Genomic DNA, 21179 nt, shown 5'->3' with positions numbered 1-21179 from the left:
GGGAGAAGAGACTCCTGGGTCACTCCGGTTTGGGGGCATTGGTAGGAAAGGAAGGAGAAGAAACAGAGGGAGGAGGTACAAGTCTCCCAAGTTCAGAAAACGGGTGGGGTTCTGATTCAAAAAGCCCCGAAGAGGAGACCTGGAGGGGCCCTGGGTGGGGACATTGAGGCTGGGACTCTTGGTTCCTCCAGTAAGTATCATAAATGCCCTAGTCCGGCCAGCCAAAGGGAGCCTCGGCTTCACAATGACTTGTAGGAATAACAGCGTGGGAGAAGTGCCTGTCCAAGTACAGTATTTCTATGAGACAACCATTATAAACATGTTTCGAAAGTTACAAAGCGCCATTCTAATATAAAGTGAAAACACATTTTTCTTGGAGGGTGAAGAGTGATGGAGAGAAAGAAAAGAGAGTTAAGGAGACTCCTGCAAGTAAGAATATTTGTAGGGCTTCGGGAGGGAGGAAACAAATGAACAAATCTTCCACTGAGAAACCTTCCTTCAAAACTGTCCCCCTCTTCCCTGGCTGAGCTCTAAGCAGAACAGTCATAACCCTGTTCTTATCACCCAAAGTGAACCTTTTGTAAAATCACTCACACAGGCTTGGCCTCCCCCACCCGTGGGACACATGTCTTATCTCCCACAAGCTGTAGCAGTGGAGGCCAGGAGAAGGTTTCCAGGAAAAAGAGTGTGTTGGCGGAAAAGAGGAGGGGGTGAGGGGGTGAGGGGTTGAGAGGGAAGGAAAAGGGAGTTGAGGCTGCAGCTACTGATCAATGGCCTGGACTTCAACGGCCTTTGCTCTCCAGTTCTGCTACGACCTTCAGTTTTCTAGGACTCCCCAGCTGAGGGCACCTGAGGTGCTTTAGCCTGTTTTTCTCCTGGCAAAATGAGCTTCAGGTTATGGGCACCAAAGTTGAGAGAGCAAGACCATGGATTTCATAATATTACAGAAGCCATTTGTATTTCCTTTTGGGAAGCAGGGTGAAGGTTCCATGTATATATTTAGATTTGCTATTGAGGAAATCTGTTGCGCTGTCATAGGTACCTGTAACGTTACATTATAAAAATATATAATCTAATAATATGTATTAGATTAAAGGACTATGCCTTCCTTAAGTTTATCCCTAACCCAGTGTGGACATTTTAAGCAAAGCAGAGAGAGAGAAACAAATCCACCAGCAGGGAATGTAACCACTCCCAGTCGCCATGGACCAGGTGGGTAACTCCTGTGTAGATGATCAACTGTAGCTGGAGGTAAAGCAAACAGTTTGGGGAAGCTGGACGACGAGACAGCATCTTACCTCCAGACCGCAGCAGCTGAGAGGAGCTTCACCGATGACTTCATCCACATGTCCCCCTCCCCAATTCAAAGATGGGAGAGCAAGTGCAAGAAAGGAGTCACTTGCCTAAGGCTGCATAGACACATCTAAAAAAAAAACAAAAACAAAAAACTGGTTTTGCCATTACTTTTAATTAATTATTTTCAATTTTTCCATTACTTTCAATTAAATAAAATTAATTCGTTAAAAGGGGGCGGTGGCACACACCTGTAAACCCAGCATTTTGGGAGGCCGAGGCGGGCGGACCATGTGGCGAAGCTAACCCACGTGAGAGGGATGGGCGAGAAGTGTTCTTTTGCCTTGTTTTAAAGGACCGAAAGGTAACTGCGCGCAGTGAAATATATGCTGCTGTGGTACGTCTCCCTGATCTGATCCTGGAATGAATAACTCCAGGCAGTGATGAAATGTTGGACACCTACTGAGCAAACACCATTTTGTTCACTTTGCTCGCCATTTTGCTGAATTTTGCTCTCATTTTTTTTGGATAGACTTTATTTTTCAGAGCAGTTACAGGTTACAGAAAAGTTAAGCAGAAGGCGTGAGGTCCCACATATTCCTTCTCCCTGCTCTGCACAAAATTTCCCCTATTCACATCTTGCATCAGTGTGGTGCCTTTGTTGTCACTGATGAAACACTACGAAGCATTGTTATTAACTAAAGTCCGCCATTTGCATCAGGGTCTACTCTTTGTGTCGTACAGTTCCACGGGTTTTGACAAATGCATAGTGCCATGTACCCACAGCATCGTACAGAAGCGTGCCACTGCTCCAAACATCCCTGTGCCCCAGTCCTTGACTTTGTGTGCCTTCCCTGTGCTCAGTTCTCCTATTGTGCAGCTGTCTCAGGCAGTGGACCAAGTGACAACTAACGACCCATGAATGACAGCGTATAGCATATCAGCCGTATTCAGCTGCAGCCCCTAACATCTTACAGGGCCATACTTACTGTGCGGGGCACTTGCCAGTGATGCTCTTGCCTGTAATTATGTCATTGGCTGATGTAATTAGCTCCTGGCTGGCTTCTCTCGTCTGCACCTGCCGTTGATTAGCCCTTTGGTTTTTCTGTTTCTGCTGGTTTCCAGCCATTCCCCCCAGCATTTTTTTTCAACTTTTATTTTAGAATCGGGGGTTCGTGTGCAGGTTTGCTACAAGGTCATATTATGTGATGCTGAGGTCTGAGGAATGATTGAACCCATCACCCAAGTAGTGAGCATAGTACTCAATAGGTAGTTTTCAGGCCTTTCCTCTCTCCTACCCTCCCCCACTAGTAGTCCCCAGTGTCTATTGTTCCCATCGTTATGTCCATGCATCCCCAGTGTTTAGCTCCCACTTATGAGTGAGAACATGTGGCCTTTGGTTTTCTGTTTCTGCATTAGTTTGATTAGGATAATGGCCTAATGCATGGCCTCATATAACGCAAAATTTTATATTACACGTTTGAAAATCGAAGCTTATTTTCCAAAGGCTTCGGTAAACTGCACTTCTACGCCCATCCTTGTCACCTTGTCATCAGCAGTCATTACCAGCTCGCAGTGGCAATATTTATAAATTAACAAGTGTGCTCTTTACAAGATCACTGAAAGTGTGGAGATTTATTGGCCATAGTGGCGGAAGTAAAGACATCTATCCCCAGCTGAACCGTGGAGAAGCACCTCCACATTTTCTGTGGATTCGAACCCCTTTCCAGGCCTTGATGTCCCCCCCACTGCTGGAGTTCCGGGCTCCCTTGCCCTCTGGAGAAGGGCTGCCCTGAAGACAAACCCTCCCGTGGGCCTTTATTTTAGAAAGGCTGCCATGACAAAAATAAGCTGGAAATTTTGTCTCGGGGAAGAGAAATTGGAACATGTCATTTGGAGGGAAAGAAGGGAACTGGAGATTGATTCTATGGGAGGTATTTGTTCTAGACTAAAAGGGGGTAAGTTCTTGACGTGGCAGAGAACTGTGGTAACCCCAGCCACCAGTGCCATCCCATGCAGGGCCATTATTGTATGTACATGTATGTGTCTGTATATATGTATGCATGCACATGTATATAATGGGTGTGTATATGTATATACACGTACATGTAAATATAAAGCCCTGTGGCCTGGGGAACAACCACAGAAGCCTCTGGGGCAGAGCTTGGAAGGAAATGAAGCTTTCAGAAGAGCTGACCACTCTCAAATACAATGGAATGGAGTAATTTAAAAGAATGAGGTAAAGATAGGCATACTGACCTGGAAAGGTGGTCAAAATAGACTTCAATGGACAAAGTGGGTTTATATTATATACGGTATGCCCTCAATTTTGTCTTTTAAAAGTGCGTATTTTTCTGGCTACTAGATGCAAAAAATTTTTTTAATTTTAAAATAAAAGTGCATATTTAAGTATATATATACTTAAATATATATAATATGCAGTTTAGTATTAATATATAATGTTAAACATACAGATATTTAGCAAGACATAAATATAAATATATGCATATTTTATTAAATATTTATTAATATATATTTTATTAACTTGTATTATTAGCAATATATTAATGTATTTTATTATATTAAATATAATGTGCATTTTATATATGTGCCCTAAACCTATAATTTGTCTTCGATAACATTTTACCTCTAGAGGGTACAAACTATACTGGATGTTCACTTTCTATTTATTCATTTCTGCATTGATCTACTTTCTAATAAAAACAGATTTTTAAAAATAATAGATTTTTTTCTCTCTTTTCTTTCAATTCCTAGGATATGGAATGTGTGTACCAGGAGCCGGGATCCTCGTGGAAAAGTCATCCCTGACATCCCCCAGACCTGCCCATAGGACTGTTTTGAGCCTCAGAAGAGACAATAGAAGTGAGTGTACTTTATGGGCTGTGAAGTGCTGGACAAATGCAAAGAATATTCTGCCTAGTAAATTGCAAATTCCCTGAAGATCAGGACTGTACCTTTTCATTCTCAGATTTCTCTAAAGATTTTCTACAAGGTAATAGCCATATAACAGGCTTTCCATAAAAAGTTATGTGTTGGTCGAGTGGATGCATTAAAGCAGGAGAGAATCAGATTGGCTATAGGGAAGCACGTTTTCACTGTCAAGATGACGCTGGGATGGCATTTTCAGATGAGACATAAGAATGGCACCTCTCCAGAGAACTTCAAGAAGCCAAAAAAAATTTTTTTTTGTTCTGGATGGCTTAGATATCCATCGCCCTGAACATTGGAGGTCTGGATGACGTGTAATGCTCTGAGAAAGCAAGAGAGCAGGGACACCGTTACTGAGATGGTGGAGACAGACTCAGGAGGAGTGAAGGGACAGGGAGCAGAGGCTTGCCAGGTCCTCCCAGGGTCTCAAAAAGAAAAGAAATCTGCGCGCGACCGTGAGACCACCTTCTCTCCTATCTCCCAGCTTTTTGTTTTCCTTGATTCCTCTGACATTTTTTCATCATAGATAAGGACAATGAAGTTGATGTTATTGTTTGAAAATTATTGCCAAGTCTTTACATTGAGTGAATATGATCTGGGTGAGATAATCTTCTTCAGGACCTTCTCAGCGCAGATGCTGATAAAAAGAAGTCAGGAGATGAAGGAAAGTAATGAACTTGCAGGAATACAGATTTTTTCTTTTCTTTTCCTTTTTTTTTTTTTTTTTTTGACAGGGTCTTATTCTGTCACCCAGGATGGAGTGCAGTGGTGCAATCTCAGCTTACTGCAACCTCTGCCTCCCAGGTTCGAGTCATTCTCCTGCCTCAGCCTCCCGAGCAGCTTGGACTACAGGCATGCACCCATGCTCGCTAATTTTTGCAGAGACAGGGTTTCATCATGTTGCCCAGGCTGGTCTCAAACTCCTGGGCTCGAGCAATCCACCCGCCTCAGTGTCTCAAAGTGTTGGGATTACAGGCGTGAACCACCATTCCCGGCCGGAATACAGATTCTTTTTTTTTGGTGAGGCAGAGATTTATTCTTGTTGCCCCAGGCTGGAGTGCAATGGTGCAATCTGGGCTCACCGCAACCTCCGCCTCCCACGTTCAAGCGATTCTCCTGCCTCAGCCTCCTCAGTAGCTGGGATTACAGGCATGTGCCACCACGCCCAGCTAATTTTGTATTTTTAGTACAGACAGGGTTTCACCATGTTGGTCAGGCTGATCTCAAACTCCTGACCTCAGGTGATCCGCCCGCCTCGGCCTCCCAAAGTGCTGGGATTACAGGCGTGAGCCACTGCGCCCGGCCGGAATACAGATTCTTACAGATTCTTACAGGCCCTTATCTACACTAAGAGCCTTGATTCTATGAGTGTAAATGCAGGGACTAGACTTGATGCTTCCACACAGCTCCCGGGGCAAATCCTCTTGATGCTAGAGAAGGGCCTACCATGGGACCAGCCTATCTGCTGCGTTCAGGTAGCTACCTGGGAACCAAGGACAGTGACATCCAAGCAGTACAAACCCAGGGCCTCCTCCCCGGGCTTCCTGCTCACAGCTGGTATCTGTGTTTCTCTTTGGGCTCCTAAGGTCACACTGGTTCCCAGACCCTTGGACCTGAACAGTGACGGAGGAGTGCCCTCTAGGTGCAACGGACAGGAACCGACATCTCCTGGCCTCTCCCTTCTCTTACCCACTAGAGCTTCAGAGGAGACCATGCACTGGGCTCAAGGACAGGATACTTGTCAGCACAGGGTAGTGATTTAGCGTTCAGTACTAAATTCCCTAGAAAGGCTCATTGACATCTTGACCTGCAGTTAGGCTGGACATCCTAGAAGGGAATGGGAAGTTGAGCCAGCCCCTGAAGAGGGCCTTGGTCTCTGTGTCCTGTTTCCAGTGCTTGATGTGTGGTTGGCGCTCAAAGCCTGTTTATTGGTAAGTACTTTAGTATCAGCCCCGTCTGGTGTGGAGAATAAGAATCTCCCTGGTGGCTTTGAATAAAGTACAGATAACTGGCTTTTGCTCCTGCAGATTCAGTAGGTCTAAGATTAGTCCTGGGGCAATTATGGCTTTAAAGCTCCACAGGTAATTCCAGTGAGCAACCAGATTTGGAAGCCACTGGTAGGGAGTTCAGCCAGGAGCTGGACGTTCTGCCGTCTCCGTGTTCCAATGAGCAAATCCTCAATTCCACTCTCAATGTTTCCCCATCTCAAATGGGCAGAGTTAGTCTGAGATTCTTGTGCCTTCCTTTACTCTCTCCAAGTGGGAAATGCTGCGTCTCCTCCCATCCTCTTTAAAAATAAATCTACTCCTCCGGACTGGACTCTGCCATTAGAGCCACATGCTAAGCACACAGGGCTTCTTCTTGGAAGACAGCCTTTGGATGTGGGTAAAGCTGGCACATGGCTCTCTTCCCTCATAAGACAAGCCGAAGTGGCCACGGAGGAGCCCCTTCCTCAGTCCCTCCAGGATCTAAGGGAATGACCCAATGGCTGTGGACTTATCCCAAGACACCTGCGCTCCCTCTCCATCATGCTTGGCAGGTACTGGGGAAATCCTTTCCCTGTGTATCCTACAAAGCTCCCTCAGTTCTCTCATTCCCTCAAAGCCCTCCTTGACCACAGCGTCCACCCACCATGACGTGTGTGTGTGTGTGTGTGTGTGTGTGTGTGTGTGTGACACAGCCTCGCCCTGTCATCCAGGCTGGAGTGCAGTGGTGCAATCTCTACTCACTGCAATCTTCACCTCCCAGTTCAAGTGATTCTCCTGCCTCAGCCTCCCAGGTAGCTGAGATTACAGGCGTGCACCAATACACCCAGCTAATTTTTTGTATTTTTAGTAGAGACAGGGTTTCTACTAAACAGGTTTTAGACAGGGCTTCACCATGTTGGCCAGGCTGGTCTCGAACTCCTGACCTCAAGCGATCTGCCCACCTCGGCCTCCCAAAGTGCTGGGATTACAGGCGTGAGCCACCACGCCTGGTCAACCTTTCTTTCTTTGTGAAGGAGCTTGGTAAGAAAGTGCAGGCAGCAAAGCACTCCTCTGTTACTCTCTCGTAAACCCAGGCCTTTACCCGGGGTGAATCTCTAGGGTACATAGTGCTTGTCTCCCCAGGGTTGTTTAGAAGATGAATGACATTAAATGTGTATGTATAAAGTAGGCTTCTTTAGTAATGGCCACAGAATGGTTTATAAATATAGTACCACATCTTCACTAATTTGGTCCTAGTAATGAAGCTCCTCCCACAGTGCCTTGTATTGAACAAAGATGTTCCCCGCTTGGTTACACTGCAAGCCCCTGGAGAAGTTAGTCCTGCTTTGTAGACCTTCGCCCTCCCTTTCATCTCGTACACGGAGAAGGTTCTCAATTGCTGCTGATTGCTTTAGAGTTACTTCCTATCGCTTTACCTTTCACAGCCAGAAGAAGAAATGCAGGGCAAATGTTCCTAAGCGATTTGCATCTCAATTCTCAAAGAAAGCTAGCTATTTCTTCAATTAGCTAAGACGTGGCAGGATATTTATAATCCATTCTGTGGCCATTAGCAAAGAAGACTGTTTTACATATAAACATGTCATGTCATACTTCCTCCATTCAACCCTGGGGAGACAAGCACCATGTGACCTAGAGATTCATCCTGGGTAAAAGCCTGGGTTTCTAGAGAATGACAGAGGACTGCTTTGCCACCTGCACTTTCTTACCAAGCTCCTGGCTCTCATGGCTTTAGCTCTAGCATGTTGTGTGGGTTTGGACATCTTGAAAACTGCTTAAGAGGTCTTGGGTCCAGACCTGGATTCAAATCCAACCTCTTCCACATGTTACCTTTCTATCTCTAGGCAAGTTACTTAAACCGTGTGCATCGGTTTCCTGATCTATATAAAGAAAATAAGAGCATCTCCTCAAAGAGTTATTCTGAGGATGAAATGGGTGACCACAAGTAAAGTGCTTAGAGCAGTAAGTGGAACAGTAAGCTCTCCATGAGTGTTAGTTGTTGCTGTGATTCGTTGGAGAAGCAGCCTGGGGAAGGAGAAAATCCTGTCCTGGCTCTACAATTTATTTGCTTTGTGCCTTTGACATGGAAAAACTGAGATCTCAATTTCTCCATGTAAAGTATTAAAATCTTGATAATGCATGGTGTGCCCCTCTCACAGAGTGGCAGTGAGGTTCAAATGAGCTAATAGATGTGAAAATGCTTTGTAAACTATTAAAAAAAACTGCACAAATGTAGGGTAACAGATGCCATTTCTTTCTGTCTATACCTGTATGCTTGCACTCATTTTGTATTACGGTTACTTATTTTTATCTGCCTCCTGCAGTAGATTTGAGCTCCTCGAGATAGGAATCACATCTTGCTGTCTCCTATATCAACTTGTACGTGATGTCTAGCTTGATGCCTGTACATGGCATGTACTCAGTACATGGGAAATTGGAAGAGGAGCAGTCTCCTTGGGTATTTTTTCGGGTGTATGTTGCAGTAGCTTGCTCCCCTTTAGACTGTGCGTGCCAGGACTATTTCCCCCAACATGAGGTGTAGCTTCCCAGAGGGCGCACTGTGAACAGCATCTGCAGGCAGGCATCCAGCACCAAGCTGAGCACTCATGTACAGACACTAAATGTGGGGACACCCTGTCCTGAGGCTCGGATTCCCGGTGCTCAGCCAGCAGCCTTTCCAATCCCCATGAGGTCTCTGAACGGGTCTCCTTACTCCTGGAGAGACTATTCATTTAGTTGTCCTCGATAGTCCAAACTAGGGAAACTGAGAAATTGAAACTTGGCATGTTCAGCGAAGTCCAAACTAAGGACGCTGAGAAATCGAACCTTGGCATGTTCAGGGACCTCAAGACCTTGCTTCTTTTTCTTCCATTTCAAAATCTTCCCAAAATGGCAACTTTGGTTTTTGTGCCCCTGCTCCCAGCTCCCATCTTTCACGAATTGGGGGTTCTCAGAGGATGCCATCTGCCTGACGGTGTCATGTATCTCTATATCCTACAAGCTAGCCACCGAATCCTGCTCATAGATTAAGCACTGGATACATACTTGCTGATTGGAATTTAAAGAAAACCAAAATAAGTAAACTCGACGGGAGATTAATTGCCTGGGAGTCGGTTGACTGCTTGACTGAAGCTGGATTTTTTTTGGGAACCGCTGGCTGCCTTCGCATTTCCTGATGGACGTGGGACAGGTCAACAGACAGCCCAGAGCGGCAGATAACTTTTGCCCACGCGTCATTCATTTTTTTGGAGCGTTGGCTTGAAATTGAGGGGGGTGTGTGTGTCTGGAACCGACGTGCCTTCCGTGCGCCTCCGGGGTCTCTGCACTCTCTTTCAATGGGCTGATTACAACACAGAGGATGTGGACAGCGGAGTTTTTCCTGTTTGATGTCACACTGCTACCCTTTAAAAGTCTGATGGCAAAAAGGAGGGAATTCAGTCTAGGATCCTCACACCAGCTACTTGCAAGGGAGAAGGAAAAGGCCAGTGAGGCCTGGGCCAGGAGAGTCCCGACAGGAGTGTCAGGTTTCAATCTCAGCACCAGCCACTCAGAGCAGGGCGTGATGTTGGGGGCCCGCCTCAGGCTCTGGGTCTGTGCCTTGTGCAGCGTCTGCAGCATGAGCGTCATCAGAGCCTATCCCAATGCCTCCCCATTGCTCGGCTCCAGCTGGGGTGGCCTGATCCACCTGTACACAGCCACAGCCAGGAACAGCTACCACCTGCAGATCCACAAGAATGGCCACGTGGATGGCGCACCCCATCAGACCATCTACAGTGAGTAGGACTTCAAGCTGGGAAGAAGGGGTGCGCCCCTGTTGTCCATCTACAGGGGGCTTGGGGAGGTTGGGGACTAGACTGGAGGGCTAATCCAACCCTCCAAGCTTTCTGCCCAGGAACCACTTATTGTCTGTGTGTGTGTGTGTGTGTGTGTGTATTTAAATCTTAGGGGAAGATTCTGTCACTCTCCTAATTAGTATTTGCTGGTTTTTCTAACATGCATACTTTTTGTTTAAACTAAAACCCTTCCCACAGTAGGAGCCATATTCCCTTTGCCCCATCAAAAGATTCAGAAAATATACTGAAAGAAAAGCAAGGAGTCTAAGAGAAAAAGAAGCCAGGCAGATCAACAGACACTAAGTTTCAGCTCCTGGACTTCAGGCTGGGTTAACTAGGCAGGTTGGAAAGAAGATTCCCAGGTCATACCCAGATTGTAATAGATAAATCTGGGGGCTCTTTCCAATTCTGGCCTTATAAAAATTCTTGGAAAAATGTATTAAACACAGACTGTCCAGGAATGTTGTCTTGGTGAGAATGGCCAAGTATACAACCCATCCACCCATTCATTTGTCCATGCATCCATCCATCCAACCTTTAAACTTTAACAGGTTTAAAGGCTGTTTCAGATACTCAGGTACCCCGGTACCCAGTACGCATTGGTGATTCTTCTCCGTGGAACTGAAAGGTGTCCAGTCAGTAGCAAATCAAGCTAGTTAGAAACTTATTGGCAATGTGAGACAACTGGAATGTTTTTAAAGATCAGGTTTGTGGAGAATCGGATCACAATCCACAATAATCAATCCATTAGCAATGATTCAAATGAGGGCCACTTTGTGCGCACCTATATAAGGGGTAATGTGGTGGGAGCAGGGATATTGAAAAAGACTGGATCTTCTATTTTAAGAAAACATGTGAATACCTCTAAGAATATATAAAAATGCAAAGTGATCCAATATAGCTCAAATTAAGGGAAAGAAAAATTAGTTAGACAATCTCTAACTAAAGAAAACATAGGAATTATGATTTGCCTTTTATTGTTGTAATAAGTTAATTATTTTTGCTGTGACCTTGCTGTGTGTGAGGCATTTATTCTTCTAGGAACCAAAGGTCCTTAAACCTGGTTGCAAGATATATAACATGCAAAATTAAGTTGCAAGATATATGACATGCGAAATTGACAGTTTAAACCTCCTCAAGTGCTAGATGCATATTGATAGGAGATAAAAGGAGAGAGAAAAGTTCTCTCCAAATACCAAACAGGTTCCAGAACTCTAGAGGATATACTAAGACTCAGGAGTCAACATCTTGGAAACCAAGTGTGAGTCTCGTGGCAAAAATTTCAATTAAATCTGGATATACTTGATGAACCCCAAGTGTTGTTCATTTTATTCAATGGATATTTAACAGGATCTACAATGTGCCTGGCATTCTATCAAGCTCTGTGACTGAAAAGTAAGACACAACCCCTCAAGGACCTTGTGGTCTGTCGTCCTGCCTTGTCAGCTAGCTCACTACCAGACTTTAGGAAACGCGACTTTGCGCCTCTCATGGAGTGGCCACTCTTACTCTAATTCAAGACTCTATGTGATTTAAAATGCAGAATAGTAGATGATGGTAAATTGTTTTGATTCTCTTAGATGGAAAGGGCGGCATCCAACTAGAGAATGTTTACACAACTTGTCTCGAATCCTGGAATCCCATTGCTGAAAGGAACTCCTTAAAGACGTTTCCTCCTGAACAAGAATTAGGGTAGAACGGAACAGGCTGGCTACGGTGGGGAGTGAGTGTGAAGAGTCGACCTCCTGGGCTGGCATTCTGAACTGTAGACCTTTTCCTTGAAAACCCACCTCGTATCAGGCCCCAAGGGATCACTGAGTGCTAGCTGAATTAAAAGGATTGAGAGGCAGCAAAACAAATGGAACTGACTTCAGATCTTTAAAAACAGAAATACGGTTTTGTTTTCTTAGACACAGGCACTAGCTAAACATTGCATCTTTAAAGAGTTAAACACGAATATGGGGAGGGGAACTTAGGGTCAGGGGAGTGGGAGAAAGATCTGCTTTTCCTAGTCTATGTAGATAACTTTTTGTACTGTTCAATCAGTTGTCACGTGTATTATGGGGGGGAAAAAGTGCAGGAAAAAAATTACACAATACAATTAAAAGTTACCCAAAAGAGGCCAGGTGTGGTGGCTCATGCATATAATCCCAGCACCTTGGGAGGCCAAGGCAAGAGAATCACTTGAAGTCAGGGGTTAAAGACCAGCCTGGCCAACATGGGGAAACCCTGTGTCTACTAAAAATACAAAAATTAGCTGGGCGTGGTGGTGCGCGCCTGTAATCCCAGCTACTTGGGAGGCTGAGGCAGGAGAGTTGCTTGAACCCAGGAGGCGGAGGTTGCAGTGAGCTGAGATCACACCACTGTGCTCCAGCCTGGGCGACAGAGCGAGACTCCGTCTCAAAAAAAAAAAAAAAAAGTTACGTAAAAAGAAAGAGGAAAGATTAATGCACGTAGATAAGAATCACAACTAATTAAATGTCTGGTGAAGGATTTGTAATGACCTCATCAGTGACTGTTAAGCAATGTTTTTACACTGACGGAAACCTAAAATGTGAGGGGTATTTTTTCCACTCCTAATTATCCATTTCTAGTGAATTCTGGTTCATCTTATTATTTTGCTGTGAGAAATTCTTAAGAGTTGAGTGCACGACCCATCTTTGGGTCATTGGACTTGACAAAATGAAATTATCTCCTGCCTACCAGATTCTTCAAGCTCCCTTGGGACTCACAAGCGCTGCTGCCAGGTACCCCTCTGATGTCCCTATCACCTGTTTCATGAACAAGGCCATCCTCTGACTCCCCTTTATCCTCATTATATGGAACCAGCAAGACAGAGATGTTTATTGCCCCTGGTAATATCACATCCTAGATCCTGATATTTTCACTTCCTCCATCTTCCCCACAGGAACTTTCTTTACTTGAAGCTGAGTTACCGTTGGGCTCCTCAAGCCTTCTTCATACATTTTTATTTTGAGGTGCTCAAAGCACTTCACTGCTATCATCTTATTTATCACTTACTGGCCACAAGAGTAGAACGGAGTAGATAATTTCCTACTTGTATAAGCAGAGGTTGAGGCAAAGCGGTAATAGTAAAACTTACTAGCATTTAGGAAGTACTTTCTAAAAGATAAAAACATTATCTCATTATGTCTTCAAGAGGACCAAATGAGGTAAGTAAATGTTTCTGCCATCCTCATTTTACATGTGAAAAAACGAGAGTTAAAGAACTTAAATCACTGGCTGAAGGTCAGACAGGGAGTAAAAGACCTAGAGGACATCTTGACCCCAAATCCCACGCTCTTCCAAGGTCACACGCATGCAGACAGCTCCAAGGTCACACGCATGCAGACAGCTCCAAGGTCACACGCATGCAGACAGCTCCAAGGTCACACGCATGCAGACAGCTCCGTCATTGAAGGCAAAGTCCATTCAGCCTGCTCAGCTCCAACAGGCGGGGCGGGGGGCTCCGGCAGTCAGTGGTTTGTGCCTTCCTTCTGCAAAATTCTCCCGTGAATCTGTGCAGACTGCGGAAAGATGCCTTTTGAAAGCGCAAAGGAAAGAAACCGTGACTCTCACGTTTTCTACACTTTCACATTGACTCACACTGTTTGACGGAAGAGTCTGTGTCCCTCTGTACCAGCTGTTCCCAGTTCCTCAGCCACTGCCAGAGGTTTTCTAGGGGGACTGGCTCTGGAGACCGGGACCACATGGGCCATATGCACTGCCCACACTGACCCCAAGCATCAGGCCAGCACGCCTGTCAAGGCCTGGGCCCGGCATAAACAGCAGGTCAGAAGATGCCACGTGATGTCCTCTGTTTGTGCGACACTTTCGAGTCACTTTTACCACCATTATCCCATTTGATCATCACCCTATGAAGTCGGCAGGACAGCTATTGTTCTATTTCACAGCTGAGGAAACTGAGGCTAGAGCAATAAGTTGCCCAAGACTGCAAGGTCAGCAAGTGGCACAGTTGGGACCAAAATCCAAGTTCCCCGGTTCTTGGTGCCTGGCTCAGTGCCTCTTCCCTGAGCCCTCAGCGGTGCCGTGACTCCTTGTCCTCACTGCCTGCAGCATGTATGTTAGCATTTGATGTTGTCTTCTCAGACTCTTAGTGATTTCTGCTGGAGGCTTGCTACCGCAGAGTAGGAACATGCCTCTGACCTGAGTTTCACTCCTGCCTTAGTTTCCTTATCACTTAATTAGGATATTGCTGCTACTACTACTAATAATAATTAGTACTAACAATATAACATTTGTTTTGAGAATTTAAAATATGTAAAGTGCTTAGAGTGCAACCACTCAAAGACCATTACTAAATGTAATTTTTTCCCAATTAGACTGAAAAGTCTCCAGAACAAAAATCATTTCTTTCACGTTCCTTATGTTTCTCCAAAGGTTTACCACAAAACTAGCCATACATTTGAGACACATAGGCAGACACCACTGTGGAGGAATTTAAGCATCCTTTGTGCCTGTCATACCCCAGTCCACCTTCTGGAAGCTTCCCTCAAGTTTCTCCTCAGCCAAACTTTCAAACAAATTAACTTCTCTCTTTGGCCCTCTTCCTTTCTCACCTTTCTGGGGCTTGTCTCCACTCTCATTCCCTCTGTTCCATTTCATTCCAATTCCAGCCCCTATCATGATTTCTGCTGAGCTAGTATCGAATTATTGCTGCTTATTTTCCTCAAAGGTCCTTGTATTGAGCCTGCATGGGATGGGAGAGGAGCTTTGGGCTTTCAATCACCCCAGGAGGCTCCATCACTTGCTAGGCACAGACATTGGGCATTCACCTCTCCAAGCTACAGTTGCAGAAAAGGAATTTGAATCCCTGCATGGGAGTCTAGCTGCCTCCCTGGGGGCTGTGAGGTCAGATGAGATGCAGCTGGAAATTTCTGTGATAGGCAACCGGAAGTGGCCGCAAAGACCTAAAGTAATGATTTTTAACAGAAGATGTCAGGTAATTAAACAACATTTGGGGAAGAAGTCTTGCTGAATTATCACTCATGTTACACTAGTATATGGTCTAATTGTGCCTTTGCCACAAAACAGAAAGCACACTTAAAGCCGTTATCAATTACTTAAGAGGTAGGTCATGTGAATGGGTTTCAGACTCTTGTCAGAGACTAGCTTTTGAGAGGGGACACTGAAAGTCTATGAGGGACTGTACCTGGAGGGGTCACCACCAAGTGAGAAAATGACAACCAACCCAAGAAAAGCCCAAGAAGAAAATTCCATCCATCACTGGTATTGATTCAACATAAACAGTTATACCCTCTGCTCCTAAGTAGCTCACTCTAACGAAGGCGCTAGATAGGTAAACTCAGTTAAAGCAAGGTAAATGGAATACATGCTGTAATAGAGGCGAAGGCATTGTCCTGAGGAGCTGAGAAGAAAGAACAACTGATTTTGAATGGAAAGATGAGGAAAGGCTTCATAGAGATGGTGATGCCTGAGCCTGGTCTTGAAGAATGAGTGACTTCAATAAGTAGAGAAGGAAGAGGGAGATCAACTCTAACACCGTTCTGTACACATACTGGGTGTTGACTGATTAGTATTAGACGATTACACAGACATCCAGGTGGAGAATCAGACTCTGTGGACAAGCTGGATCCTTGAAAGACATCTCAGCATAGATTTAAAAATCACAAAATAGAAGGCATGGAAGAATGTAACTATCACCACAAACATTCAAAGGCATTAGTAAGGCAAAAGGGAAAATAGGTAGAGAGAGAGAAACATGTGTTCAGCACAGGTAGAAGAATGCCAGGAGCTCAGAGTGCCCCATACAGGCAGCAAGATGAAGCAGGAGGTGAATGACTGTATACGTGCTGGGGGCAAGAGAGAATGTCAGAAGCAATGCTGAATATGTAGAAATGAGGCTGAATTTAGGGGTGTGGAAGTCATCATCACCCTTAAAAATCAATCCAGGGAGGTTTCATGAAGGTGGGTTTTCAGGAGGTGCTTGAAGGTGGGAACTGGATGCTCAATGAGTCTGCCCTGCCTGGTTTTCTCCATAGGTGCCCTGATGATCAGATCAGAGGATGCTGGCTTTGTGGTGATTACAGGTGTGATGAGCAGAAGATACCTCTGCATGGATTTCAGAGGCAACATTTTTGGATCAGTGAGTTTCTTTTTTGTGTTGGTCACCATACGCAAACAATTAACCTAATTTCTTTGACAGGACATAGACTTTTCTAGCTTAACAATTCCATATGCAGTGTACCCTGGTGACCTGTTTCCACTGATGCTTCATGCGGTCCAGGTATTGAATGCTCAGGTTTAATAGCTGGGGTTTGAACTTAGGCAGTCTGGCTCCAGATCCCAGGCTCTCAGCCCCTAGTCTGCACTGCCCACTGGAACCCATTTTTGGATCTAGCACAGGACCTGGTATGTAGTCGCAGGTCCTCGAGTCATGTCAATTCACGTTGTAAAGTGCATTAGAAAAGGGTGAAAAGCCATCGGTGTCTTCTTGGTTCTGGGATTAGCTGTGACTTTAGGTAAATCTCCTCACTTCTCCAAACTTCAGCATTTTCACTTGGAAAAAGTGAAGTGGAATAGACCACGTGACCTGTGAATCTCCCTCCAGTTAAAGATTTTTAATTAATAACCCCTGCCCCAATTGTGATCGTTATTCATTTGGATTGGTAAGCAAAGGATTTCCCAAACTAAAGGCTGTTGGCCTCTTTTCAAGGATTTTGAGATAGTCAAATAGTAGGACTGCTTATCTCAGGATTCTCTTACCACCCCTCTTGCCCACGAGAAACTCCACAAGAACAGAGACTTTCTGTTTTGCTTTCTGCTGCATCCCAGCCCCTACAATAGTGTCTGGCTAGAGTAGGGAAAAAAAAAAATCAGTTGAACAACTGTTGAAATATAGGTAACTAACTAAACATCTCTTGAACCCATCTAGGCACGTAGACAGTCCTGGTCTGTAAACTGCTTACTTTGTGGAGTTTGAGGATTAAAAGAAATAACATGCAGGCCCGGCGCGGTGGCTCAAGCCTGTAATCCCAGCACTTTGGGAGGCCGAGGCGGGTGGATCACAAGGTCAGGAGATCGAGACCATCCTGGCTAACATGGTGAAACCCCGTCTCTACTAAAAATACAAAAAAAAAAAAAAACAAAAAAAACTAGCCGGGCGTGGTGGCGGGTGCCTGTAGTCCCAGCTACTCGGGAGGCTGAGGCAGGAGAATGGCATAAACCCGGGAGGCGGAGCTTGCAGTGAGCCGAGATCCCGCCACTGCACTCCAGCCTGGGCGACACAGCGAGACTCCGTCTCAAAAAAAAAAAAAAAGAAAAAGAAATAACATGCAAAGGCCTTTGTGGAGCACTCAGTAAAACCCAGTACTAGTGGTAGAGGATTCAAACCCAGCTCATCTGTCAGCAAAGTTCATGTCTCCAATCCCCTCAGTGCCCTCATTCATGTTTGACCCTACAAACTCCATCCCCTCTCCTTTCTCCAGCAAGGAGACAAACCCAAGCCAATTTTCAGCCAGCAGAGACTTGGAAAAGGTAGAGGGCGGGAAGGAGGAGGTGGTGCCTACTCCAGGAAAACCACAGGCCAGGCCAGCCCGGGCCTCCAGGCAGTAAGCGCAGGCCCCAGTAGTCTAGTCTCTGAAACGGGGAACTATAGTCAGGGCTTGAGCATTAATCAGAACCACTTGACCCCAGCAGGGAACAAAGGGGTGAAGGCTCAACACCCTCAGCCGTTCAGGACTTCAGGCCGGCTGGCACAAGCGTGTGGCCCCAGGAGGAGCCGGGGTGGGGGGGGTGGTGGACCAGCCTTCACGTGGCTCGCTCTTGCCCTTCCAGCACTATTTCAACCCGGAGAACTGCAGGTTCCGACACTGGACGCTGGAGAACGGCTACGACGTCTACCACTCTCCTCAGCATCACTTTCTGGTCAGTCTGGGCCGGGCGAAGAGGGCCTTCCTGCCAGGCATGAACCCACCCCCCTACTCCCAGTTCCTGTCCCGGAGGAACGAGATCCCCCTCATCCACTTCAACACCCCCAGACCACGGCGGCACACCCGGAGCGCCGAGGACGACTCGGAGCGGGACCCCCTGAACGTGCTGAAGCCCCGGGCCCGGATGACCCCGGCCCCGGCCTCCTGCTCACAGGAGCTCCCGAGCGCCGAGGACAACAGCCCGGTGGCCAGCGACCCGTTAGGGGTGGTCAGGGGCGGTCGGGTGAACACGCACGCTGGGGGAACGGGCCCAGAAGCCTGCCGCCCCTTCCCCAAGTTCATCTAGGGTGGCTGGAAGGGCACCCTCTTTAACCCATCCCTCAGCATAGCAGCTCTTCCCAAGGACCAGCTCCCTTGACGTTCCGAGGATGGGAAAGGTGACAGGGGCAATGTATGGAATTTGCTGCTTCTCTGGGGTCCCTTCCACAGGAGGTCCTGTGAGAATCAACCTTTGAGGCCCAAGTCATGGGGTTTCACCACCTTCCTCACTCCACATAGAACACCTTTCCGAATAGGAAACCCCAACAGGTAAACTAGAAATTTCCCCTTCATGAAGGTAGAGAGAAGGGGATCTCTCCCAACATATTTCTCTTCCCTGTGCCTCTCTCTCTCTTCCCTGTGCCTCTCTCTCTCTTCCCTGTGCCTCTCTCTCTCTTCCCTGTGCCTCTCTTCTTTATCACCTTTAAGCAAAAAACAAAACAAAACAAAAAGCAGTGGGTTCCTGAGCTCAGGACTTTGAAGGTGTGGGGGAAGAGGCGATCCAGAGATCCCAGAAACTTCCCCACTGCCCTGTGCATTTATGTTACATGCCCCGATCCCACTGGCATTTGAGTGTGCAAACCTTAACAACTGAACAGGGCAAGTTGATGAAAACACTACTTTCAAGCCTTCGTTCTTCCTTGAGCATCTCTGGGGAAGAGCTGTCAAAAGACCAGTGGTAGGCTGGTGAAAACTTGACAAGTAAACTTGATGCTTGCTGGACTGAGGCGGGAATCATAATAGAAAACTCAGCCTCCCTACAGGGTGAGCACCCTGTGTCTCGCTGTCTCCTTCTCTGCAGCCACAGCCAGAGGGCCCAGAATGGCCCCACTCTGTTCCCAAGTGGCTCATGATACAGCCTCACCTTTTGGCCCCATCTCTGGTTTTTGAAAATGTAGTCTAAGGAATAGCTTTTATATTGGTTCATGAAAATCTACCCTGCTAGGATTTGCTTTTCAAAGTGGAAATAAATTCCAACTCTCCTAAGAGGCATTTAATTAAGGCTGTACTTCCAGGTTGAGCAGGAATCCATTCTGAACAAACTACAAAAATGTGACTGAGAAGGGGGCCTTGAGAGACTGGGGCCGCTCTGGGTTAGGTTTTCTGTGGACTGAAAAACCGTGTGCTTTCCTCTAAATGAAGCGGCATCAAGGACTCAGGGGGAAAGAAATCCAATAATCAGGGGATATGTTGTAGAAGTTATGAAAAAGCAACCACATGGTCAGGTTCTTGACTGTGGTCTCTAGGGCTCTGCAGCAGCAGTGGCTCTTGGATTCGTTAAAACACTCCTAGGCTGACACATCTGGGTCTCAATCCCCTTGGAAATTCTTGGTGCATTAGATGAAGTCGGCTTTCAGTCCCAGGAGCCCCAGTGCTATCTGGAGGAAACAAAGCTTCCCAGAGCAAGCAGGAGAGGCGCAGAGGAGCACCAGGCAGGTGGGCCTGACGGTCAGCTCTCATCCCAGCCTTACCCCCTTACTGCGGTTCTTCCCGTAAGGGGACTCCGTTTTCCTACCTCTCTTTAAATGACCACCTAAAGGACAGAATATTAACAAGCAAAGTCGATTCAACAACAGCTTCTTCCCAGTCACCTTTTTTTTTTCTCACTGCCATCACGTACTAACCTTATACTTTGCTCTATTCTTTCTAGTTATCAGAGAAACATTGGGCAACTGTTTTGACCTGATGGTTTTAAGCTGAACTTGAAGGATTGGTTCCTACTCTGAAACAGTAAAACTATGTATAATAGTATATAGCCATGCATGGCAAATATTTTAATATTTCTGTTTTCATTTCCTGTTGGAAATATTATCCTGCACAATAGCTATTGGAGGCTCCCCAGTGAAAGATCCCAAAAGGATTTTGGTGGAAAACTGGTTGTAATCTCACAAACTCAACTCTATCATCAGGGGTTTTCTTTATGGCAAAGCCATAATAGTTCCTACAATTTCTTATATCCCTCATCATGTGGCAATATTTATTTATTTATTTGGAAGTTTGCCTATCCTTCTATATTTATAGATATTTATAAAAATGTAACCCCTTTTTCCTTTCTTCTGTTTAAAATAAAAATAAAATTTATCTCAGCTTCTGTTAGCTTATTCTCTCTGTAGTATTACTTAAAAGCACATTGGAATATAAGAATAAAAAGGATTATGGGAGGGGAACATTAGGGAAATCCAGAGAAGGCAAAATTGAAAAAAATATGTTAGAATTTTAAATTTTTCAAAGATTTCTTCCATTCATAAGCAGACTCAACAATTTTAATTGATCTGGACAGATTTATTTAAGTTTTATCAATACTGGATTTCTGATGATTCTAACCCTAAAGTGTTTTCTTTTTTTTTTTTTTTTTTTTTTTAAGACGGAGTCTTGCTCTGTCACCCAGGCTGGAGTGCAGTGGCACGATCTCGGCTCACTGCAACCTCCGGGTTCAAGCAATTCTCCTGCCTCAGCCTCCCAAGTAGCTGGGATTATAGGCGCCTGCCACCATGCCTGGCTAATTTTTGTAATTTTAGTAGAGACAGTGTTTCACCATCTTGGCCAGGGTGGTCTCGAACTCCTGACCTTGTGATATACCCGTCTCAGCCTCCCGAAATGCTAGGATTACAGGCGTGAGCCCCCGCGTCCAGCCGTGTTTTAAGAGGGAATTTTTATTTGAAAACTACACACCAACACAACCACATCAGCATTTCAGTAAACCAAATGCTATGCACTTAACACATACACAGTGTTACTGTCCTATGAGATTTGATAGCAGGACACCAAGAGAATGAATCTACATTCTGAGATTGGTGTCCCCAGAGTTCCTTCTTTCAGAGGGAACTATGGAAAGGAGAGACTTTACATGCGCGCATGAGCATTCACTACAGGTCCTTGGCCAAAGA

General features: G+C 45.7%; 1 protein-coding gene across 1 annotated transcript; it reads left to right on the top strand.

Annotated features, from left to right (window-relative positions):
• Window positions 1-9721: 9721 nt before the first annotated feature.
• Window positions 9722-18419, top strand: FGF23 (fibroblast growth factor 23). The gene is made up of 3 exons (NM_001194137.2): window positions 9722-10000; window positions 16084-16187; window positions 17879-18419. Exons 1-3 carry the CDS (start codon window positions 9790-9792, stop codon window positions 18317-18319), a joined length of 756 nt encoding a protein of 251 aa, NP_001181066.1. The 5' UTR covers window positions 9722-9789; the 3' UTR covers window positions 18320-18419.
• The last annotated feature ends 2760 nt before the right edge of the window (window positions 18420-21179 follow it).

The sequence above is a fragment of the Macaca mulatta genome, chromosome 11 (genome assembly GCF_049350105.2).
Source record: "Macaca mulatta isolate MMU2019108-1 chromosome 11, T2T-MMU8v2.0, whole genome shotgun sequence".
In the NCBI taxonomy this organism is placed as follows: domain Eukaryota; kingdom Metazoa; phylum Chordata; class Mammalia; order Primates; family Cercopithecidae; genus Macaca; species Macaca mulatta.
Note: the sequence above shows the minus strand (reverse complement) of the source record. Positions and strands in the feature narration are given on the sequence as shown.

Bases quoted from the DNA above. Each gene is read 5' to 3' on its own strand.
- FGF23 (NM_001194137.2), top strand. From the start codon at position 9,790: ATGTTGGGGGCCCGCCTCAGGCTCTGGGTCTGTGCCTTGTGCAGCGTC. The intron at 10,001-16,083 runs GTGAGTAGGACT...TTTTCTCCATAG, and splicing joins ACCCCATCAGACCATCTACA to GTGCCCTGATGATCAGATCA. The intron at 16,188-17,878 runs GTGAGTTTCTTT...TTGCCCTTCCAG, and splicing joins GAGGCAACATTTTTGGATCA to CACTATTTCAACCCGGAGAA.